Raw genomic sequence first — 25,720 nt, 5'->3', positions numbered from 1 at the left:
ATAGTTGAAAGGCACGATCGATAAGTAAGTTTCCCTTCGCTTATAGTTATTCATTCCGTGCCTTCAAATTAAAGGTAAATTTGATTGTTACCATGTCTTTTTATTTACAAGGACATCTAAATAATTGCTAATAAAAATGTGGCCCAATAGGATCTAAGGAAAATATTAATTTTACAATTCAGGCCGAAGGACTTAGTATCCAGTGCCTTACAGTACATTAACTTTAGTATTAAATACTAGATTTAATTTGTTAAATTAAAATACAATAAATTTTACAATTGATAGTTTTTCAATGTTACCAAATTTTTAGAGGCAAATAATATTTAGGAGTTACTATTACCTTAAAACAGCAACCCTCTTTTAGTATTAGTATTGGTATTAGATCAAATTATCAGAATTGCTAAGTATCTTTCAACCTTATTACATTAGGAATTCGGAAGGCCATCAAGAATATCCTAAAGTGGTTATTACTTTTTACTGGTACTCTAATTTAAAGACCAATTATACATTTGGATTCCTTCAGCTGTTATATGGTTGATGAGGCTTTATATTGGCTAATCAATTTTCGTAGAAGCCTAATTTGTTGATAAGCAGTTGCAGCTGTCGGGTTTAAAGTCAAAGCAGTGGGGAAGTGCTGTTTCTGACTCGATTCAGTTCCCTTTCAAGCAGTGGCAGGTACCCTTCATTATACATTATCCTTCATCTATTATATGGTTGATGGGGCTTTATATTGGCCAATCAATTTTCGTGAAAATGTAGAAGCCTAATTTGTGGATTATAATATAAATATTTTAGAGAAAACACGTTATACGCACTAGTATATTGTCCGCAAGTGTGCAAGGTAGGTGTGTAGAGTGCATCCGAGTGCACTGGCTGTTTTTCGGGTTGGCTAGTGAGTTTGGCCAGCCAAGCGTTGTTATTTACAATCAAATATCCAACAGTGGCACCAAGCAAAAAAAAAAAAAAAAAAACAGCACGTAAAAAATGCGCAGCCAAAGGATACAAGCAGGAAGGGAAAAGTGCATTGAAAATTTCGAAATATTACAGAAGCCGCAAACATTCAGCGCCACTTTGTCCTTGCCAAACATCAAATTTCAGGCGGCCAAACGTATAAATGCGACCTGCTGCGCTTTTACTCTCAGTTGGGTTAGTTTAAAAAGTTATTTCTTCTGGTTTCTGTTTGTTTTTTTTTGTTGCCGCGAAACCAAAAATCGTTACAAAAAACTGCGCCTGAAAACACGCAGCAGCACAAATAAATGGCCGGGCAGGTAAATAAATTGGCCAAAGCCATAAAGAGGGGGAGGGGTATAAACTGTGGCAGTCTGTGGGTGCTCACTGGAACCGCACTCATTTATCTAAGCTGCGCCACGCCTCTTCCCGGATCCCTTAAATGCAATCAGCACATGCCGCACGTGGCGTATGCGCTATATCATTTGCATAGGCTCCCGCCATTTGGATGATGTCAGCACTTCAATTGCCCGAGTTGTGGCAAGCTGCTCCTGACTCTGGAAAGTTTGCTGTCGAAGGGAAATGAGAGTAAGAGAGATTCGAGTAAGCCGGATCTTGCACTGCAGGCCAGCAGCGTTGCCGATTTAGCTATTTCCCTGCTAGATCTAGCGGTTTTCAAAGCAAAATGCGGGATGAATTGAAAACTAGCGGTTAGCGGGAATTATAGCTATTTTCAAAAACATCCGGTACCTTCTTGTATTTGTAATGCTTTTGCAAATATTGCAAATCTAGCATTAATATAAAACCTTGCGATTTGCACGCACATACCAAACATAAGTCTTCATTATCTGCTTTTTTACAGACTAACAAAAAAACGTTTGTTACATCTGTTTCTGCAAAAACCTGCCAGAAAAAAGCGACATATAAACTACTTAAAAATACTTAATAAATAAATGAAAATGAAATAAATAAAATATCCTTTCACTAACATATGTAGCTTTATACTTTAGCTATCAACCAAACCAGAGGAGTTGGCAACACTGCAGGCCAGCCGGGCCATTAAGTGAGCATCACAAGCTTGTTTGTCCATCAAAAACAAGTTTGAGTTCACAGCCAGTTCCGCACGCATGTCATGTCAAATGGCACTCGAGTTAACCCAGTGCTACCAAACTTTCGTCCTTAAGTATTCACACATTTGCCTGGCAATGGGGCGACATTAAAAATTAAGCCGTGTTTTACCCACACGCCTGCCCCAAGATGTGCGACTCATTCGTTACGTTTAATGGCGAGTTTTCGAGTGTTATCAGCACAGAGTCAGGCTCCGAACTCGCTCATAATTAAGTTTAAACTCGAGCGTGGGTTCTTGCGGCTGAGAAAATACTTGCCGCACACTTTGCAGCTGTTCTCTTGGCAGTTCTCACTGTTGATTGAGGCTGAGGAAAAAGTTGGCGCAGTCCATCGAAATGCAATTAAAGTTGCAAATTGCTTTTGTTCGCACACACAATTTACATAATGCAGTCGATACAATCTTCAGCGCAAACTTGCCGCAGTGTGCGGCACAGTCCATTGATTGGATGCCCCGTGTTGTCATCGGCTTCGTCATCGATGACAGAGATAACGCAAACTGGAAATTGCAAGTTTCCCCCGCTTCGAGGCCAAAGTCAGAGGGAAAGTCAAGCCAATCAGCGCGAAGGCTGGCCCAACAAATCGCCGGCATATGGCCCTGCTCTGGGTCACCTTTTTACGGCCCTGACTCCATTAGCTGTCACTTAGGGCGAAACAAATCATAAACAAGAGGACGGCAGCCCGCTAATTAGGCTGTCATAAAAGCCAGAGCCTCGCAAACGCTGATGAGCGTTGGCCAAAAGTCCGGCCATCCCGGCCCATCACGTTAATTGTTAAACACTTGAGATTAATGTCTACTTGCGGAGTGTCCTCGGTTTATGGCCTATTTATAGACAAAGATGTTGCAGCATTATTCATAAAAATGTTTCGAGTCCCAGCAGGATTGGTAGCTTCGTAGGGGAATAAATCAAAGGAAGTGCGTGAGAATGTTCCTTCCGACTCTCGCCATATTTTCCGCACTAAGCGGCCTTCATGGACTTCCGACCGTCTTGGAGGTTCCGACATCGTTCACCTCCCTGAACGGCTGCCCAGATGTGCCTCTTCTCCGGTGAATCTGACTGGTCACGTTCTATGGATGCTTAATGTGCTCGATGTGTGCGAGCATTAGTCGCTTCAAGCTCCAGAACGCTTACATGGGTGCTCTTCCCTAGACTATCATGCACACTGGACCCTATAAAACATGTGCTTATTACAGAGCCTGATTGGAAATATATGGTCCTCTAGTCGATTGAAGTCATGTGTACCATGTTCTTTAAATTTCTTTAAACGTTGTCGCTTTTTTATGGGTTGTAAGTAAAAATCAAGGCATCATAGCAAACCTTCATTCATTGGATATAAGTGGAATATTTAATCGCTCCTTTTGATGACTTGAAAATAGGTTGCTGTAATGATGACTAAGGGAGTAGAATTGAAAACATTTTGTAAGCACTTTTAGCTTAAACTACCAAAATATATGGGCCGGCGTCCCCAGCACATTTAAAATTTCCTTATTCTTGGCTTTGTTTCATGGTTTCGACGCAGAACTTAACGGCTGTCTGACTGATTTTATTAGCTGGCATTTGGTTATTCAGCCAAGATATCTTTTGTTCCCACACCAGCCATGACATCTGAATTTGCCGAGGGTCTGTGAGCTTCTCTGTTGTCTTGGCTCTGTGGTTTGCCCTGGATTTTATTTTATAACTTTGTTTTTATGCCATTTCTCAGTTGCTCAGCTGCTGTCACATAATTTGCACTTTTTACTTTCTTCTGATTTGTTTTGCCACAGCAAAGTTGCTGTGGAGAGCAGGAGAGGGGTCAACAAACTTGGTCCGACGAGAAATGGCCACTTTAGAGAGAAGAAACTACCGAGGAAAATGAGTGATGAGATATAAATGGAGTTGCCCGCCTTAACTGAAATGTATTGTTACAACATATTTTGCATTCCTGATAAAAATTGCATTTTAGATAAAAATTTAAACTCAATTTAAGACTGCTCCTTCCGATTTGTTCATTTTCAACTTTAACCTTTAACCTAGAGCAATCTTGTGGCTACCAGCGGTTTCCGATTTCGATTAATCTTTAATTGGTTGCCAGGGGTTAAACGGCTGCGTTTGATTGCCAGCTTAACTAATTGGGGAACACTAGGAGTATTTAAATAGGACGTAACTGGCTGGTTCGCCTGATTAGCGCGGCCACCTAATTAAATTCCAGATGCAGCAGTGTCAACTTAATGGGGATCTGTTTGCCCTTCCCCCCATCCCACCCCACCCTTTTGCCCCACTGTCTCCCCACCTCCCTTCCATTTCCACTTGCCATCTTTCTGCGGCTGTCAGCGTTTGTGCAAACACTCGTCGGGTAGACACACGCACACAGAAACACTGACACACACAGACACAGGGACAGCGTTAATCATAATAATGTCACCACTAATTGCGTTGCGTATACGCACACGTGTACTTCGCGTTGGCTACAAGCAGCTTCCCCCTCCCCCCATCGGCCCGTTCTTATTCCTGATGACCCCATAATTTGGCATTACGTGGGCGCGACTCCAGCCTCGGCCACGCCCACCTACCGCCCATTGGATCCCCTCGGCAAATGTGTTTATTTAACATTTAGGCAACCAGCTTTGCCCTTAACCACGAAACGAGGATTGGAAGTAATCGACCCCGCCATCGGATGTGATGAAAGGGGATTAAGGTGGGGATGTTGGGGCTTCTCTCTTAAAAGTGGGCTTATAATTGGACAGCCACATAAAGAAGTTGGGGTTGCGTTGGATAATTAGTAAACTTTTGATGGAGGTCATTACAGCTAGAACATCAAGAAGCGATCTAAATTATAAAATGGTTTCTTCTGCGTTGTTAGGTGGATACTGTAGCAAGCAGCCCTATGTAGGTACATATACCTATTATTAAGCACTGCTTGATAAACAGTTAACGTTATTGTATATTCCTTAAGTTAAGTCATCCTTTATGTCCCACTTACTCCTTTAAGAAACACCATGTAAGCCCATCTCTAAGTATGTACGTCTCTCTCTTGCACATACGAGATTGTGAAATAGGCTAAGTAAGCATTAACAGAGATGATGAAATAAAGATCACTTTTGCTGCGACCACTGAAGAGAAAAGACCCTGATTGTACCACTACAATACATATATAGTATACCCTCTTTATGTAGCTACTTTGAAAGAAAAGAAAAAAAAGCAAAAATTGTAATAAAGCCAAAACATATATCTCCAATTTGTATGGTAATGGAACCAAAACAGATTCCTGGCAAAGCCGAATGAGTCAAATTTGGTTACAAAATGGCATAACTTACCGCCGACATAGATATCCGCTTGCGTCCAGTTCAACTTGGCCGAAATACTCTGAACAGCCAGGGAAATGGCTTCGAAGGATGGCAGAAAGTTGCTGGAGATCTGCGAAAAAGAGATGGCTTCAGTGTTGGAATAAAGAGTTTTGGCCAAGTGGCTTACACTGCAATGGTATAAATGAACAAGACCCCTGGTGGCTCTATAAACACAACCCCCATCCCCAACCCCAGATCCCCATTGTGTTTACCCTGTTGTTGGCCTTGTTGTCCTCCCATCCCACAATTCACAATCACCTTTTGTCTCTGCGGGCTGCAAATGAAAATCTAAACACGAACTCTGGTGCTCAGCTGCCTTGTTTGTTAAAGTGAAACAAATTAAATGCTCAAGCAATTAAAGAATAGAGAGATGGAGGGGAAGGAGGTGATGTCCACTTGGCAGCCGACAATGGGGAACTGCGTGTGGGTTGTAGGACTAAGTAGGTGGGTAGACTTAGTTTGTACATCGAAGTTAAAGAGTCTTGTGGGGATAAGGAATACAAAGGAAGATTTGCAATTCTCCTAAGGAAGTGGTAATCGTCCTGCGAACGGCGACTCTTTAAAGAGCTCAGATCCCACAAGTAGGGTAATCAGCTCAAATTGAGTTGTTTTAAATCAATACACTTAAGGGCTGCCCATATGTTATGTCATCAACATTTTGGCAATTTCCATTGCTTATTCAGATACAATAGCTTTGCAGAAAGAGAGAACATCTGTAGGATTAATCATTTTGTTTGGGATTTATAAAAACCTTCAACAATCTGCTTTACAAACTTTATGATTTCCAACCAAACTAATACCGAAAGAAGTGAAATATCTGATGGGCCTGTTTTGTTATTGGTTATTTGTGATGCCCGGCGCGCAAATAAATCCACAACATGACCGTAGACAATTCAATCACGTTTAATCAGAGCATTTGAGCGGTCCATAGGCAGACAACCGACTCCAATCAATAATCGTGCCTGACTCCAATATCCCTCCCTCCTCCTTTCGTGACATACCCCCATACCATTGCCACCACCATTATCATCGTCGTGCCCGGGCATAAAAGGCCCTTGCTCGTTCGATTTTCCATTGGCATTGATAAGGGCAGTTCAGATGGGGCTGGGTTCGGGTTGTCGATTGTGGCAGGGCCGTCAGAGAGCCAGCTTTAAGCTGGTTTTTCTACCTTTTTGACCTTTTTCCCCTCAAATGCCGGCATTTGCTTAGCTTGTTTTCGTCTGTATTTAGACTCATTTGTCGGCTTGATTTGAGTTTGAGTTCTCCAGGACAGCTGCCTGTTGTATGGCCGTTTGCCTGCTTCATTATTTTGGCAGACGAAATAGATTGAAAAACGTTTGAGAAAATACGTGTAGGCAGCTTGGACACATACAATTTTCTACAAAATTGAATTTGTTTGGCAACAGCAAGAACAACATCTTTCTCAACAGCGGAAGCAATCAGAGGGGAGGAGAGATTATAAATTGAAAGGTCTTCGATGATTTTGAATTTCTCCTTTTCCTTATTTCCTTTTTATTCGTAATGAACGAATAAATATTGATCAAAATGGCGATTAACTTTTGGGCAACTGGTATATACAAAGTAAAAGCAAATGAGAGAAAGCGAAAATGAGATGAGGGCTTGACAGTTTGCTTTACTTCGGAAGCAGACAGTTGCAGTAATAAAATTTCAAAAAATTTTAATTAAAAAATAGAAAAATATGAAACCTAAAATGTAAATAATATGGTATTATCTAAAAATGTGTCTGTTTGTTTACTTTTCTCGAATTGTTAACTAAAAAAGTCATTATAGACTTTGTCAGGGTGTTTATAGACAATCAGGGTGTTTTCTCTTCCGTGGTCGCAGCAAAAGTGATCTTTATTTCATCATCTCTGTTAATGCTTAGCCTATTTCACAATCTCGTATGTGCAAGAGAGAGACGTACATACTTAGAGATTTTATGGTTTATATGGTGTTTCTTAAAGGAGTAAGGGGGACATAAATGATGGCTTAACTTAAGGGATACACAATAACGTTAATTGCTTATCAAGCAGTGCTTAATAATAGGGATATGTATGTACATAGGGCTGCTTGCTACAACTTACTTCACCGGTATAAATGCGAGGCACAAGCAAAGACTTTTACAAAATTTAAAGGACATGCCCGCTCGATAGCTATTAACTTTTACTTGTCTATGGATTCAGACAGTGAAAGTGAAAGTGCGGATTAAGGATATATGTACATACTTGTATAGTAGGAGTAAACATTTTAGTCATGTACCAAACAATATACTGACAATTGTTAAGTAGTGGCTTGTTGCTAACAATTCTACACTATTCAACTGTTTTTCTTAGTGACGCTCTTATTGATGATTAATCAAACAATGTAGGTATTATTTATAATACCTATTTTTTTATTTCTTGTTGCAATATTTGTACGGTGCCCAAATGTGCGGAAGGAGCCTTGTTGTTTAATGGCACAGCTTGCAATTATTGGTTTCTGCCCTCTGGTTCCTTGGCCATCGATGAGCTCGGTCAAAGTTCGAAAAACTTTCCCATCGGTGTTCGGGCCAAGTTGCTTGTCAGGGGGCATTGTCGAGGAACCGCGGGGCTTGGGCTAAAACAATTGCAACAATTTGGCATCGGAGTGCATTTCGGACGTCTATTGACACAACGTGACCAGCCATCGTCCAGGGGGCCTTCGCTGGGGCTACCCCTTTGGACACCCTTGTGCCACTGCCTGGCCACACTTCCCCTCATTCCCAGACTGCTAAGTGCACTTGGGAAATTAAAGGTTATTGTGGCGATGCTGGCTCCGGCTTAGTTTTATTGTTTCGGCTTTGCTTTATGGCTCGGACAAATTGTTTAACGTTCAATCAATTTATTTAATTAGCCAAGCGAGGGAAGCACATATATATTGTTTCTGTCAAGCAGCCGGAAAATGAGTTTTCTTGCGCTTTTCCTTTGCCGCTTGCTTGATTTATTTTTTGTTCTTTGGCATTTATTCACAGGTGAATTGCTGTTGGCTGGCAGCCGAAATGTTATGCAAAGGAGCCAAGAGCCAAAAAAAGAATCAACATTAATCACAGCTCGGCAAATATTTGACATTTGGCAGCCTCTTTGGAGGATTTTCCGACCAGAATGGAAGGAATGCGCCCCGCCTCCTCTGCGGAAAATCCGATGTTTGGCTTATCCCCCATTCAACTCAGCGACCTCTTTTGTTGTCGCATTTCGTTTTTTGCCGTGTATATCTCTGGCTGCTTTACATTTCGCTACACATAACAGCTTTGTAAACTTATTCACATGTTAATAATTTAGTTAGGGGCGTGTGCATATCTACACGAAACATTTCAATTGCTCTTTTGTGGCGACTTCTTTGCAGGCTTGGTGAGGATGAAAATATTTATGTGGGCTTGCAAAGACTGTTTCTGCCGAAGGGTTGACAGTGACAATGACGGTATTTATAAATAAGCACTTGGGGCTGGTCAAATGTGAAATACAAACTTCCTCCGAACAGCGGCAGCTGGAAAACTTGTGATGTTTATTCATTTTCAATAAGAAATAACCAACAGCTGGCCCCTGCGAGATAAAAATTAATGGGGGAAATTACTTCCTTTTCGGGGGCCGTCATTATTATCAATATACAATAAAAGAAAGGCAAAACTTTGGCGCCGAGCACTTAATTTGCTGTCATTTAACCGAGGATAAATGGCTGGGACATGAGGCTGCAACAAACCCATTAAGACGCCGCAGCAGCAGCAACAGCAGCAAAATCAGCAAACGAACGATGAAGTTCTGGCCCACATTGGACGGCTCTTTTTTCAGGCCGGCGATAGAGCATTTTTATTGTGTGGCCGAGTGGCAACAACATTGAGGTGCTATAAAGTTACCCAGCAGCAGGAGCGGTAAGGGGGATGGGGATGGGGATGGGGAGGGGCTCCAGCTGACTGCTGTGCTCTGGCACACACACACTTCGACACCAGCATCACACAGATGCAAATCACACTCGCACGTGCTGCCATTGCCAAATTGTTTCCACTCTCGCCAAAGCACATGGCAAATTTGTGCAGTTTTTCTCTTTCCTTCAGCTGTCTGCGTCCAAATTGAATACGATTTGGATTAGGAAATGCCTGCTGATGGATTTTTTGTTTCGCATAACTTGTGTCTCCTTTTATCTGCTCCTGCCGGGGAAATTGCTTTTTAATGCGGACCAACTATTCAGAATGTCCGCACTTACTGCTTTACGCTAGAGGCACTGATAAACGTTTCTCTTTTTTATGTTATCTATTATGTTTTCTATTATACTGAATTGAATTGAAAATAAACTGTGGAATTGTCGTTGAAACTCACCTATTTCTTACATACACAAATTCTAAGAGATATTTATGAGAATATCTATTTGTAGCAAGCAGCCCTATGTACATATACCTATTATTAAGCACTGCTTGATAAGCAGTTAATGTTATTGTACATCCCTTAAGTTAAGTCATCCTTTATGTCCCCCTTACTCCTTTAAGAAACACCTTGTAAACCCATATCGAAGTATGTACGCCTCTCTCTTGCACATACGAGATTGTGAAATAGGCTAAGCATTAACAGAGATGATGAAATAAAGATCACTTTTGCTGCGACCACGGAAGAGAAAACACCCTGATTGTATCACTACATATTGCTTTTAATTTGATCGAATCTGTATGCCAAACTTGTTCTTTATTGTAGGTACGTCTGCCGAATTGGTAACTTATATGTTGGCTTAGGTAAAACAATACCGACATATTCGACTCTGTGGTGTATTCTGCTTCACTCAATTTGAGCTTGGAGTTTCATAACATGATTTATTGTGACAGCTGAAGGCAGTTCATAATATTTTACGACCGTAAAGGCAGTAAAGATGGATGGCAGCGCAAATTCGGGGGATTTGATCCACCTGGCGGGCCGTATAAAGTGATTTGACTGCTTGTTAAACGGTTTAATTTCCGAGGCCCGATCCCCCTGGAGCCCTTGTTCTGACCATTAAGCCCTCGCTTTTGGGCCACGTATGAGCAGTGCTTTGTCGGGCCAACTTTATGAATAATTGAGCGGTGCCTAAGTGGCAACCTCTTTGGGCCGCCAGCCTTTTTATGGGCAACTCTCTCTCGCCGGAATAAAGGACTAAAATGTTTGAGAGAGTGTGCGAGGCGAGAGGGTTCTTGCAAAATAAGCATCATTGAATTTATTATGATTTTTATGCAAATTGCTGCATACCCAAAGGGCGGGCGATGAATGCAATTAATGTGGGAAGCGACGCAAAAAGGTTTTATGTCCCTGCCACTTAGCCTAACGAAGGGCTTTTACCAGATTGTCTGAAAGGTCACTTTCAGCTTTCCCTGACTTTCCTTCCCCATATTTCTTATATTCCTCTGGCCCACTAATTGCCACCTGCCATATCTGAAGGCCAAGGAAGGATGGCTTGGTCAGCTGCTGACAGCTGTGGCGGAAATAATATTTACTAACTCGAAATAAGCGAGGCGGCTCTGGTTTGGCCGAAGCTGCTCAGCACTTTGCCAGTTTCTAGGAATATTAATAGCATTCAGAAGCATCTGATTTAAATCTATGAGTACATAGGTATTTATTTCAGCTTTAATGTTTTAACCTGAACTAACGTAGAGCTTTTCTGCTTTTACTGACTTAGTTTCAGTTGAATCAATCTGACCGTTTTTTAATGAGATGTGCTTATTACTAATATCGACTAGGATATCATAGATTTTTAAGATCCTTTTTAAATGTTCTTTAAAAGATATTATTTATAATATTCTTCTTAATCAAGTACCATTTTATAATAGGAACTTATCTTTTTGATTCAAATTGGCAACGACTAAATCATTTACCTGCAAGCCAGGTCTTTAAAATGTAGGCGCACAAAAGTCTTAAAGAAAACACCGAGAAAATTGTTTATTTATACGCACTTGTCGTGTTGCTTCTGTTTGTAGTTAAATGCTTTTTGCCACAGATTAATCAAATATGCACCACACGTAAAACTGTTGTTTATTTCGTGATGAAAATCAAAAGGTCAATGGAATACTGCAAAACTAAAATCAATACCAGAAGCAACAAACACCGAGTAAGATACGTAAATACCAATTGAAAAATCTGAATGTGTGATGCGGGGGATTAAAATTACTGGAGCGACAGAATCCTCCGAGTAAGAAAATGAAAAGTGAATCTTGCCGTAGGTTAATATGTAGATACCAGTGTTGCTTTCGCAGATTTAATTACGTAGGGTGAAGTACTGAGATAATAAATGCAGAGTTAAGCAATGAATAGCAGGGCAAGATGCTTTCAAATCACCATATCGTGAAAGGGTTTTAGGTTCCAACTGAAGATTTTAGTAATAAACACCATTCGCATGGTTCTATGAATTGAGGCACGGTGTCCGTTTAACATTCTGAGTAGAAGCGTGTATCCAGAAATTGCGAAAAAATACCGTTCGGGTGTCCCAAAGATCGCAATGTCCTTGCTTGGCTAAAGACAAATCTGTATAATATGTTTTAATAGGGAGTCGGCACTCAGCTGAGTCCAAAAAACAATATCCCTCCCATCTGTTCTCTTCCTTGTCGTGTTTGGATTATGCTCTTGTTTTTTTTCGTCATGTTTACCACATGTGGCGGATAACAAAGGGGCGTGGCACATCAGACGGTGCATTGACCTGCACATGGCATCATCATAATAAATAAGCCAATTCGGGCACCTCCCCGTCCTCCCGAAACTATAAAGCTGATGTTGGCAAACAAAGCTCCATTTTCCCTGCAATTTACTGCGAAATATAATGGACACTGCGATGGGGTAGTGGGAGGACAAAGCTTTTAGAAAACTGCAGTGAATCGGGCTAGTTGAAGGGGATGAAGGGGGAATGCTGAGTTCTGAGGGACATGCTGACAGATGCGTTGCAAGAATTGCTGAGCACCAAACAAAGAGAACGGAATACAGGACGCTGCACTAATTGTGTTTGTGTCCGTCGACACAGGATGGGTTCTCAGTTTCCATGACTTGGGAACTACATTGGACCGTATGAGTATGCTACCTGCTATAGCTTCAATAGTTTGATTTGCATCCAATCAAACGCAGCTAAATCGAATTACAAAAAAGCACAGAAGTGCAAAAATTCAATTTGAGCACTTCGCTCGCGGATGCCTACACCGCATGCGAATCCATCAAAGGGTGTGTAAACAGCAATCAATCACGAACAAAAAAAGAGGCAGCGATTTGCAGCAGAATTGCAGCAGAATCGCAGCAGAATCGCAGCAAATATTCGATGGAAACAACAGCAGCAGCCGCCACAACAAGTGGCAAATCGATGAGCGTTGCAGACAGTCGGACACCCGGGATCCGAGGCCAAGGTCAAAATGTCAAAAATACATAAATACACATAAAAACTAGAAGGGCTACCGGGTATATACTGTTAGTGAAAAGCAAGGTATGTGAGATGAAACTATAATATTTTTTGTTCTCATTTTTCGAAACTTTTTTGAAGTTGGAAACTAGCAGTGACTTATTAAAACTGTAAAACTAGTAATTGTATAATCAGGAGAATCTTTTATGTAATTTAATTTTTAGTTTTTTAAAACACTCATTATTTTAAATTGGTTTGACGCTTTGACTAGTAATAATTCTATGGTAAGTAATTTAACATTTTGTAAAAAAGACCAAGATTTCCAACTTTTGTACACCCTTGCAGATTATAATTTCAGTCAGAAGTTTCCAACGCAGTGAAGGAGACACCTCAGACCACATAAAGTATATATTACATATAAATAAATTTAATGGAAATAAATTGATAGCGTCGTTGTTATTATCCTACGAGCATGATTTTTAGAATATTGAGTTTTTTAACCATCCTTGAATTGTAATATTCATAAATATCGGACAACAATATCATACAGCTGCCATAGGAAAGATCGAAAAATCTATATAGAACTAATGGAAATAAATTGATAACGTCTTTGTTTTTTATATTACACGACCATGATTTTTTGAGTATCATAAAAATCAAACAGCTATATCATTCTATTCTGTCATATGAACAATATTCGAAAATACCACTTGAGATATTCTCTTTCGTATGTATATTATAAAACAAAAAATTTGTAGCATATACCCATTTTTTTGGTCCTTAAAACTTTGAACTAAGAATTTCAAAATAGTCATCGTTTAAAAAATATTGTCAGTATACGAATATTTCAATATAACTTCAACGCGGACTGAAAAATTATAAAACTTGATTTAAGGGAACTCAACTGATTATTTACTTTTTTCCTAAATATAGTTACTTTTGAAGAAATTTATATCACGCCGGTCTACTTTCGTGTAGGGTAATGGTTGAATTTTTTTTGATATAAATTTTTCCGCAATCAAGGTCACAAGCTCTTGGTACAGGATAACATTTCTCAAATCCAACCGTCAACCATCCCCAGTTGGCCATATCAGTGCGTGGCCAGAACGGATGTCATCGTTATCATTGATGCAGCTTTCAGCTTGCCTTGCAATTGTCAATTGTCAAACTGATTGAGTGAAAGGCAAATGCTCGGGGGGCCACCAGCGGATGGAACTAGGAATGGAAGCCATTCGAAGTGTTTGAATCCACACTTTTGCCTCGATAAAGTGCAGCTCCAGTTGACGGACTGGATGGGAGACTCACTGCATGAATGTTCGACTGACTGTCCCATCTCAGACTTGACGGACCGAATCGACTGACTGACTGAGATAAATGGCAAGTCGTCCTAGATTGGCAATGCGTTTGCGTCGAAGAGCGTTTCTTTTAACGATTACAGTTGGTTCCAAGGGATTTGGAAATCACATATACCAATTCCCCATCTAGAACCGCATTCAATTGAAATGCAACATTAATCTTCATTATGCAGCTTCTATTATCTGACTGGGGGACCAACAAAGTCGGGTTGCATGACAAACAATCAGAGTTTTTTTTTTATGAAATCACAAGTAAATTAAAAGTCGATGGATAATGGATGCCAGTAAATGTCGGTTTATTCCTGCCCGCATAAAGTATATTTTCAATAAAAATTGGCCTTTTAATTTTAGAGCTACCTCGCTGAGGAAATGATTGTTTACCAAAATTTCTTTTCCATTAAAAGGTTGTGTGGTATAAAATAATAAGGGAAAATAAAATAATTGTAAAACAAGAAAGGAAGCTAGCTTCAGCAAGCCGAAGCTTATATACCCTTGCAGTCATCAAACATATCGAACAAAATACATAAAGGCTAACAACATCGAAGCTATGACGACTTTTCTATTAATTTTCTATATTTTCGACTATTGTTCATATGACAGCTATATGATATAGTCGTCCGATTTTGATGCAATTTTTTTCTCGGTTCAAGGGTAGTTCATAAAGTCGATGTTGTAAAAATCATGCTCGTGGAATAAAAAACAACAACGTTATGATTATTTTGCCATTATTTCTATATATATTTTTTGATCTTTCCTATGGCAGCTATATGATAGGGTTATTCGATTTTGATAAAATTTAATCCGAAATTTAATAACCGTTAGAAAACGCCATCTTGAAGAATTTAAGTCGATCTGATCAAAAACAACGGCGTAATAATTTTTTATCCTTTATTTTTTTGACCTCTTGTATGGGAGCTATCCGATATAGTCGGCCGATCCGGCTCGTTCCGACTTATATACTGCGTGCAATAACTACACAACTTTTGGAAAAGTTTCAACACCATAGCTTTAAAACTGAGAGACTAGTTTACATAGAAACCGACAGGAGGACAGACGGACAGACGGACAGACGTACATGCATATTTCGTTTCAGATGGTGATGCTGATCAAGAATATATATACTTTTTGGGGTCTGAGGTGTCTCCTTCACTGCGTTGCAAACTTCTGACTGAAATTATAATACCCTTTGCTCTGCAAGGGTATAAAAAAATTTAGATTCGGTATTATTGGACTTACACTGCTAAACGTCAAGATTTGGAATTTTTTAAAATCTTCAGAAACACGAATTAATTTTCGCAAAATGTATATATGTATATCAGTCATAGTTACAATTAAAATTAATTTTCTTGGCCTAACGTATAGATATATGCTCAAAAAATGTGCTCAAAAAATTTCAGATAAAAATTTGAAAAATTACAAGAGTAAAAGGCCTTTACTTGAAGCAACACTTTTGAAAACTTCTTTCGCTGCGTATTCAATACTAGAATCAATAAATTTAATACCAATAGTCTAGCCCTAATAGATTTCAAGGTATCGACGTTGAAGCAGAAGGACTCCCTTCGGCTCGTATTTATCACTAGAAACTAAATAACCAGTCAAAAAAAAAAAGAAAATTTAAGAGTCCGATTGTAAGTTTTTTCTCCACAGTGGCATATGCGCACAACTGCTACCAAATCTCGCCAACTCGCTTTAAGCTGTTATACGCAGCTATATAACAATTGCAGTCGATGTGCTCGCTTAACGGCATCTCAGTCGCGATCGCATTCCCGAGTCGATGGCAGTTTGCAAATTTTCACAGCGGCCCCAAGGACCAGAAACGGTCGATGAAAAGTGCTTTGAAGGGGAACAAAACACATCAATTGCAACTTTTGTGCGGCATTTGTCAGCTGATTTAGGGGTTGCAACTTGCAACGGTTCCATCGCAACAACGTCGATAGGCGTATTTTGTTGCAGTTGCAGCGCATAAATATTGCACACCGCATCGCACTTAATTGCACGTTTTGCAACTCTGTCGCTTTTTTCTCGGGCCTTCTTTTTGGTTGTGTTGCCAACCAACGTAGAGGTCTCCTATTTCTTTACATCGCTTACTTTGTTGGTAAAAACGGTCCTTTTGCACACAGAGAAAGTGATTTTGTTGTTTCCCTCGCAGATATGTCGTACAATTGATTTTAACAACAATAATATCGCAAAAACATTTATATATGAAGACACAACAAAACATAATCGATAGGACACCGTCACTTTTTATTTAATTAATTCGTATTTAACAAGAAAGGAAGCTAGCTTCGCCTGGCCCTTTTATACCCTTGCAGGCATCAAATGTATCGAACAAAATACATAGAGGCGCTAAACATGATTTTTTTATTAAGTTTCTTTATCTTCGACGGTTGTTCATATGACTATAAAGTCATCCGATTTTAATACAATTAAATTCAAAATTTGAGAGTCTTTAGAAAACTCTACATGTTAAAAATTATTATTATTATTATTATTTTCACAACCTTGCAGAGCAAATTATATTATAAATTCAGTCAGAAGTTGGCAACGCAGCGAAGGAGATACCTCAGATAATATAAAGTATATATATTCTTCGAATATTCGAATGCGCAAAAAAGAATTTACAAACAGTTTTCAAAGAAAAAAGTCAGCAATAAATGGTATCATGTAAAAAGAGAAACAATTTTAAAGTCTTCCTTAATATATACATCATTTGTTTATTTACAAGATAATACTTATATAGTACAATTAAAAAACTCCATCATGGAATAAACCTTTAAGGGCGAAGGGGAATAAGAAGTTTTTATTGTACGCATTTATTTGGTTAAATGCAAAATTATTTTTACTTTTTTCACGACGCAAACTGTTTACCATTTTGCCAGAGAAAAACAATTTCATTTGAAATTGTAGTCAATTAACAATACTTATAAGGTAATGCCATTACCTGAGGATAATTTTATAGTTATTTATCAGACCTTAAAAAATGTTGTATTATGAACATAAAAGCGGTAAATTAAAAAGTTGTGCTGGTCAACAGAAAACTGGTTTACGAAACCTTGCTGTCAACCAAGAAAAACATTTTATGGAAAATTCTGACGGGGGGATGCGTTATTAGTGAGTTTATCTTTTGCTGAATATGCACTTCTACAACGCTAGGTGGCGCTTTTGCGGCTCAAACGAGTTTTTTTTTTGACGTGCTGTGACTGTACTTTCGTGGATTTGTATTTTTCGTTTAGTTTGCGTTTTGAGCATCTATCCAGCTGCACGTGAAATGCAGTGTGCATCCGTTAAGCCCCCTTCGCGCCGATAATAAACAGAACAGAGCTGAGCTCAGCTCAGTGCGGCTAAGCTTATAAAAACATGCATATAGAAAAACAGATGTCAAGGCTGTAACATTTTGTCCATCGTTGTGCCGAGTGAGCGGGCGAGATGTGTCCTCACAGGGATCAAGGACGAAAGAGACGGAGGAATGCGGATGAAAGGGGGAAGGGGGCATGGCACGTGCCTTGAGCCGGCAGCAAGCACTCGTTGAGTGATTTAAATGCCTGCCAACAGCAACAGAGCTAACAGCTATTGGCAGGCAGAAAACATGGAATTATGGCTCTTTAACCGAGGGAAATGCTGAAGCTCGTCGGAGGTACTACCAAATCTTCAATGCCTGGTTTCGAATGAGATTCTGAATTTGCATTTCTCGGGCCAGATGCTATTTAACTTGTCCTTAGGGCCCGGCAGTCTGTTATTTTGTCATTGCCTTTTGTTTGGGAAAAGGACAAGCCCCCCACGTTTGTCAATCATTTCGTTACGGTTTGTCAGGGCATTCGGGCCGCGCAGATTTTCATTAATAACTTTGCTGACATTTTCAACAAGGCAAGAAACTTCTGGGAGCAGTTCGCCCAGCACTTGTCAATCAATTGTCAGCAAATTCCTGGAATTCCGGGCGGGCTCATAAAAATATGCAAGAGTAACGAGCAGAACTTTGTGTTGCACAACTTTGGGTGACAGTTGGCCAAGTGGAAGCATGCGGGATTAAGCCTGGTATTCTTCTGGGCACTTGTTGGCATGCAACTTGGCAGTAGGCGAGCAACACTTGCCGCAAAAAGTAATTTCATGCCAGCGTCGACTTTCATCAAGCAATTTCACAGCATATTTTGGCCAGTTGCCGCACCCTGCCGCCAACCACCTCCAAAACTCCGCTGCCGCTTCCTTCAGCCTTGAGCCTCTGGCTCGGTTTTTCCATTTTCCATTTCCTGGTTGCCTGCAACCTTCAACACACAGCCACGGACTTGACTTGATGAACTTTTGTGGTGCGAACTGTCTCCTTTCCTTGTTTGGAGATTGTTTTGCAAAATTGCAAATTTGTGCGGCATAAGGCCTGCGGCTTCTTCCAGTCATGTCTCTAGTTATTTCGCTTAAATTTCTACTTAATTAACCCAAAAGAACTTTCTCAAATGTTTGGATCAAAATAATTTGCCATTTCTGTCGTATTAAAATATAAATAACAAAAATAGATAAATAAAACCATTTTAAATCATCTATCGCCCTGTTTTACAGCACTTTTCAAACTTGACTGTTTTCAGGCTTGAACAGTTAGTATTTATAAATGCATTTTAACAACTCTGTTAACATTTTCCCACCTACTTCCTAAAGGAATTTCATTTAAGCCGTTCACATAAAAATAGTTTTTGTAAGTAACACATGTTCCTATTACACTGTGCGACAAAATTTAACGAAATGTTTGTTTGAGTTACTTTTTTGATTGTTTTCGGTTAAGGGGCATAAGTTATGCACAAAAATAATTATGCCACCTTCTAAGTGATAGGATTTCTTTTTTTATGATAAATTTAATGAAATTATTATTATGAAAATATTTAACACAAAATATTATTTTTTTTTTTACTTCCAATAAACTATTATTTTTTTTAAAAGTGAAATTTTTTTCTGATTTTTATACCCTTGCAGAGCAAAGGGTATTATAATTTTGGCCAGAAGTTTGCAACGCAGTGAAGGAGACACCTCAGACCCCATAAAGTATATATATTCTTGATCAGCATCACGAGTAGAATCGGAATACGTCTGTACGTCTGTCCGTCTGTCCGTCTGTCCGTCTGTCCGTCTGTCCGTCTGTCCGTTTCTGCCTAAACTAGTCTCTCAGTTTTAAAGCTATCTCGCTGAAACTTTCCCAAAATGTGTGTAGTTATTGCACGCAGTATATAAGTCGGAACGGGCCGGATCGGCCGACTATATCGGATAGCTCCCATACGAGAGAATGAAATAAAAAATTCTTACTCCGTTGTTTTTGATCAGATCGACTTGAATTCTTCAAGATGGCGTTTTCTAACTGTCATTGAATTTCGGATTAAATTTGATCAAAATCGGATAACTCTATCATATAGCTGCCATAGGAGAGATCGAAAATTATATATAGAATTAATGGAAATAAATTGATAACATCGTTGTTTTTTATCCCACGAGCATGATTTTTTGAATATAAAGTTTTTTTAACAACGTTTATATTGAGAAAAAAGTTTCATAAAAATCGGTCATCTATATCTTATAGCTGCCATAGGAAAGATCGAAAAATCTTTATAGAAATAATGGAAATAAAATTATAACATCGTTGTTTTTCATCAGACAAGTATGATTTTTGGAATATAGAGTTTTCTTACGACTCTTGAATTACGAATTAAATGTGATCAAAATCGGACAACTATATCGTATAGCTCCCATATGATCTATAGTCAAAAATATGGAAAATGAATAGAAAAATCGTCTTAGCTTCGATGTTGTCTAGCCTTTATGAGTTTTGTTCGACATATTTGATGACTGCAAGGGTATATAAACTTCGGCTTGCCGAAGCTAGCTTCCTTTCTTGTTTTTGGCTTTTTCAGAGCATTGTTATAAAAGCCTAACGGTATATTTGCTTAATATATTTTAATTAATAGATATTGAACTTGCATAAAACGCTTATAACGGTGAAAAAATATTTTCCCAATATGGTATTATAAGGCTGTGAAATATGCAAAAACACGCGTTTTTGGGACCTTTGAGTGTGCGTAGAAGCTGATTGGCTATTGATATTAACAAATCCAAAAACTTGTATTCTTATTTTGACTAGTAGAAGTGAAAAATAAGAAAAAATCAACTCAAACATTTTTTTGTCGCACAGTGTTATTAAGCACTGCTTGATAAGCAGTTAGCGTTATTGTGTATTCCTTAAGTTAAGTCATCCTTTATGTCCGCCTTACTCCTTTAAGAAACACCATGTAAACCCATCTCTAAGTATGTACGTCTCTCTCTCGCACATACGAGATTGTGAAATAGGCTAAGCATTAACAGAGATGATGAAATAAAGATCACTTTTGCTGCGACCACCGAAGAGAAAAGACCCTGATTGTATCACTACACCAGCGTTGCCAGACGTCCCGATTTTGGCGGGACGTCCCGATTTTTAAATAAAAATTAAATGTCCCGCGCGGGACAGGTTCAGTCCCGCTTCTTAATGAGAATTCGAACGTGCGGGCTGATAAAGCGCTCAGGAGTGAGAGAGGCGCGTGCGACTGCGACTTCCTCTCTTTCTCTTCGCTCTTTCCTTATTTTCATTTGCTTATAATTTTCTGTTTCAAGAAAACGTACGATTATCAACGAAAGAATAACGATTACCGTTTGTTTTAGTGCAGTGAAGCAGTGATCTTTTTATTAAAGAGAAAAAAGAAACTTTAAAAAAGTGAAATCTTCACAGAAATATCATGAATAAGTGATTGTTATAAATAGTTATTCTTTTATTGTAAGTTAAAATTAGAAACATTCACTCCTCAGACAATTGTTTAAAACGCCATATGGTTCTAATGAATAGTACTTATTTGATTTTGATTTCTGTATATTATTATTTTTTTTATTCAGGGAACGAATAAAACCCAAATATTTAACGAAAAAGTAAATATCATTGGAAATATTATATTTTTGTTAAAATATATTTTCTATAGCTAATTTTACTATCTATTGTACTTTAACTTAATTTGGATGGAAATAAAAAGATAAATATTTTAAAAACTTCTGGTTATATACGTTTTTTATTATGTCCCGCTTTCGACGTAAGAGTCCCGCTTTTTTCACTAAAAAAGTTCCTAAGTCCCGACTTGGCAAAAAAAAAAACTGGCAACGCTGCACTACACACAGTTCACAATTCTCCTTTGCTTTGGATGTAATTTATTAATATGCAGGAAGTGCCAAATAAGTTTCGCTTTTTGTATATTATGTCCAAATTTCGCAAGTCTGGATTTTCTGCCAATAAAATTTGATGAATTTGCGTGAACCCCATGAGAATAAGCTTTTTAGACTGGCTCGCACACTTAAGTTTCCTTTGACTCTCCTACTTAAGTACGTGTATCAAAGCCCCTCTTTTCTGCCCCCGAACCCACCATTTACACACTGCTTTTTCACTGTGGGTCAGCGGTGTGAAGGTAAGGACGTACTCACTTTCATTCGCGGACACGGCCACAGGACGACGGTCTTGTTGAAGTCGTGGGCCAGTTGCTCGGCCAGCTGATGGCAGTGACCCGAGAAGCTGCGGACGTCGTTCCACCGGCCCTCTAAGTTCCCGGCGGTTGCCTTGGCGTCCTGCTGAGGATGACGGAGTTGCTCCTGCTCCTGGTGCTGCTGCTGCTGCAATATTTGCTGATGTGGCTGATGCTGCTGACGTGGCCGGCTGGGCGGGTCAACGTCCATATTCGCACCCCGAATAACGCTGCGGCCCTTGTTCGCATTCACGTTCAGATCCTCGTCCACGTCGGCGTCCGCATTAATGCCCGCATTTAAAGTCTTTACAACGCTCGTGTATTGGGGCAGCTCGAGTAATTTAATGAAGCCACTTAAATCTGTGCGCCGTCGTCGCCATCGTCGTAGTCATCGCATCGGAAGGGCGAAAAGAAAGAGAAACATTTTATGTGGCATAAAAAACTTCTGCATACATAAGCTGGCGGGGTGAGGTTTTTCTGCGAGTGTAGGTCGGTGTGTGCTTCAGCCTGTAGTAACTGTTACTGCTGATGAAGGTGGCCATGCCCACAGAGAGTGTCTGTCTGCAACGGCAGCAGTTGTTTACCCCCGCCCTCTGACCAGAGATGCCAGCTAAGCTAACCTAAGACTGGAATATTATAGGTTCCTTAAAGAATGCGAAAAAATAAGGTGATATACTAACTAAAACACCGCATTTCTAATGGAAATCCAATATATTAATGAGACTTATAAACTTTTTTATAAATAAATAAATTTATAAAAATTGACCATTGCGACATAAAGTCAATTACAATTGGTTATAGCTCGCAATTTTAATGCAAAATTCGTTGAAATGTAAAATCGAAACACCATCGGTTCTTTACGTATACGAAATATGTAGTTAAACAATGGTTTAAACAGTGATAAAGGCTAGAAAATGTTTACAAAACCAACACAAGAAAAACACAAAAAGATCATTAAAAAATCATACTAGATCTTACTACTAACAACATATTGTAACAGTAACAAGACTTTCGTTTTATTTCTTTTAATACTTTATTCAAAATATGCGACTGCTCCTTTTAAATGTCTGACGTTGAATGCTCCTTTATTCTCTTCCTTCTTCTCCTCGTTCAGCCCCTTAAGCGAGCCCGCAATACATGATCATAAACTTATTATATTCTATGAGGGCGAGAGAGATGGTTATACATCTCTGGTCTTTAACTGTAATTCTTATTATAATGGTACAGTGGGTATTGTAGGTAAACATCCTACTACAATATTACACATGGCTAAGCATGAACAAGGTTTTAAAAAAGCCAAACTGTCAACGCTTCTTCTTGGGCGGACCCTTCTGTGGGCTCAAAGAGCCTTTTTCTGGATTCCCGACGTGGCCTGCTAACGGCTGTCACTGCAAGTAACTGTCCAAGAGTCCGACAAGTGGGCAGAGTTATGAATGCCAGTGATTCACATGCCTTCGCACCAAAGGATCTCGACAGGGAGCAACACGCCGGGAGTTATTAGGGGGTGGGAGCGGTGGGGGGCTGGTGGGTCGGAAACCCATAAAATGCCGCTCATAGGCTGAGATTCTGCAGGCCAGCAGCTTAAGAAGTTTTCTGGCGAATTAATGTCTCTGTAAATTAAAACTTTCCCTTTGAAAACTCGCAACTTATGTTCGTGAATATTTATGCCGAATTAGGTTTGCCCAAGTGATTAGGTATTTAAATGAATTTCGCCATAGATCGCGATAAGCTGAAAGTTAATTTCGACTCTCAGCGACTGTTCCATTTGGAAAAGTTTGCTTTTCGACTGGGACGGTCCTCGTCTGGCTATCTGTTTTATTATTTAAACTTGCTTTCTCTGCGCCCGGTTCTTTTCAGTTATTTTCTGAGTAAACACACAACTTTGTGGCTCACTTATTTGGCGCCAAAGTTTTTGCCGATTGCAACAACTTCGCAGTTGTTCACAGAGTAAATAGTTGAAGTTCGATAGCTTTAATTTAGGGGCTGTCTTGAAGGTGTCATAAATAACAGGTAAAACTTGCTGGCTCCCACAGCCATCTAAATTGATTTAAGTGCCCGACAACGAAATTCAATTTGCAAACCAAACTAACGTAACGTTTTCATTCCGCACAAATAAATTCCATTTGCCGTAATTTAGCTTGGCTGCCTTGCAGTGCTGCAGCTTTTTATGTTTTGTAAAATATTGAAATGGATTCTGGCTGCATATGGCCGGCTGTCCTTTCCCGCCCCATTGGTAATTTATGTCCTGGAAAGAGTCTGTGAGTCTATTTGCTGACCATCGTTGGCTGTGGCACAAAGCGGCTGAAATAGACCATAAACTGCTTTCTACCTCAGGACAACACGAAGAGCGGACCTCGTCCAGGGAAATAGTTGGGTAACGTGTTACATAAGACAGCCCACAAAGGACGGTGTGGATTGATTGGATGCTTACACATGTAAGCTGTTGCTGTTGTGTAAGCCCCAACAAATGCTGTCCGTTGCGAGTGGCACTCGCCATGCAGTCCAATTACGCTGCAAATTGATATCCCGCCAGTGGCAGCTGCTAATCTTTTTAGGGCCATAGTTCGTTTTAATTGGTTTAGAGTCTACTGAACAGATAAACCTAACTTTAAACTGTTACACTCGCAGCTATTAAAGCTGTGACTTTTTACAGAACAAAGCGTAAGTCTCGATGTCTATACTGCGTCCTCCCCCAAAAGCGAAAGTCGAAGAGAGAACGTGCTTAAATTAGTTTAAATTCGCTTGGAAGGAAAGGGGGTTTTCATGGAAAAGGAAAGCACAGAAAAAAGGAAAAGTAATCAAAGCATAATGCATGCAAATTGGGTTTGCAGGGAACGCTGTGCTCCTCCCAACCAAAGATGGGTATCTCGACTTGAGACGCTCATCTCCGAAGATTCCCAGCCCAGATAGCTTCGAGTTGAATTCAGTCGCTTGATTTGTACTTGCCCACTCAATTAGCAGAGTTTCCCATAACTTCCACCCGCTGGCTGCCGGCAAACACTTACCCCTGGCAAACAGCAGGCCAATTCATCTTCATAAACAGCCACCTGCCACCTTCCGCCTCCGAATCTCCGAAGTTTGCGAACAGAAAAAAGGAGGGAAACTTGAGCAGCGGGCACACACAAATCATCGATAATACACGATGGCTAAATGCATGTTGGCAGGGATTTTGAGGGGCTGTGGCAACAAACAAGGCAAACAAGGATGCTTGGCCCGTTTGGGCTGTTTGCCTGTTTGTGATGGGTTTGTTTTTCGGCCTGTGTGTACTCACCCACGTCACGTAGAAAATCGACGCTGACATTAGATAAATGCAGCTGGAAAAAGTCGAGGAAGCTCTGGAAGCCCTGTTGCACATGCGTCATATCAACGTGCAGCGAGGGGGAATTAAAACGCCCAGTCGCTGCTTTTGATGTTGCCGCCGTTGACGTTTCTGTCCCTGTTGCAGCTGATGTTGCTCTGGGCTCTGATGTTGTTGCTGGCGCTTGTGTTGCTGTTGTTGCTGTTGCTGCTGTTGCTGTTGCTGCTGTTGCTGCTGTTGCTGCAGTTGCTGACGGGCTGCTGCGGGCTGTTGCTCTTGACGTCTCTGACGTTCAGACTCACGCGCATTACGTGGGCTCTTTGTTCGTGTTGCTGGTGGCCAAATTGAATTGCTGCCGAGTGTTGTTGCTGCTGCCGCTGTCGCTGGGGAAGTCCGCGTGGCCGCAGCAAAGTCCGTCTCTGTCTTGGCAGCCCGCAGGACAAGGACACCCGCCGCTGGGAGGGAGGAAGGGGGGAGGAGGTGGGGGGCGAGCCGAGGGCTAAGGAGGCTGTGCTGGGGGAAGTGAGAAAGAAGAAGGCTGTCAACAGCAGAAATAATTTAGCAATTTGACAGATTGTTAACTTCATTTATGTTGCGTATTTTTGTTTGGTTTCTGATGTTGCTGCCGCTGTGATTGCACTTGTGTCGATTGTTGAGATTCAGTGGCGGTGTTGCATTTGCTGTTGCGGTTGCTGTTGCTCTTGCAGTTGCAGTTGCCGTTGCCGTTGACCACTGCCCACTGCCAAGCTGAGTGGGCCCTTTTGAGTCCGCGCCCTTGGCCGATTACATTTTGAGGGCCCTAGTGACGCTG

At 40.2% G+C, this 25,720-nt stretch overlaps 1 protein-coding gene across 1 annotated transcript in view; it reads right to left on the bottom strand.

The window, feature by feature from the left end:
• Positions 1–25,689, bottom strand: part of LOC108098461 — a 43,770-nt gene extending 18,081 nt beyond the window's left edge. The window contains 5 exon segments of the mRNA XM_017201366.2: positions 5,369–5,468; positions 21,574–21,971; positions 24,883–24,987; positions 24,990–25,364; positions 25,367–25,689. Of these exon segments, the coding sequence (XP_017056855.2) occupies positions 5,369–5,468; positions 21,574–21,971; positions 24,883–24,987; positions 24,990–25,364; positions 25,367–25,496 (1,108 nt within the window). The 5' untranslated portion in view covers positions 25,497–25,689.
• Positions 25,690–25,720: the final 31 nt, after the last annotated feature.

This window comes from Drosophila ficusphila, unplaced genomic scaffold, assembly GCF_018152265.1.
Source record: "Drosophila ficusphila isolate 14025-0441.05 unplaced genomic scaffold, ASM1815226v1 contig_791, whole genome shotgun sequence".
NCBI classification, from domain to species: Eukaryota; Metazoa; Arthropoda; class Insecta; order Diptera; family Drosophilidae; genus Drosophila; species Drosophila ficusphila.
The sequence above is the reverse complement of the archived record's forward strand: the minus strand, read 5'-3'. Positions and strand labels throughout refer to the sequence as shown.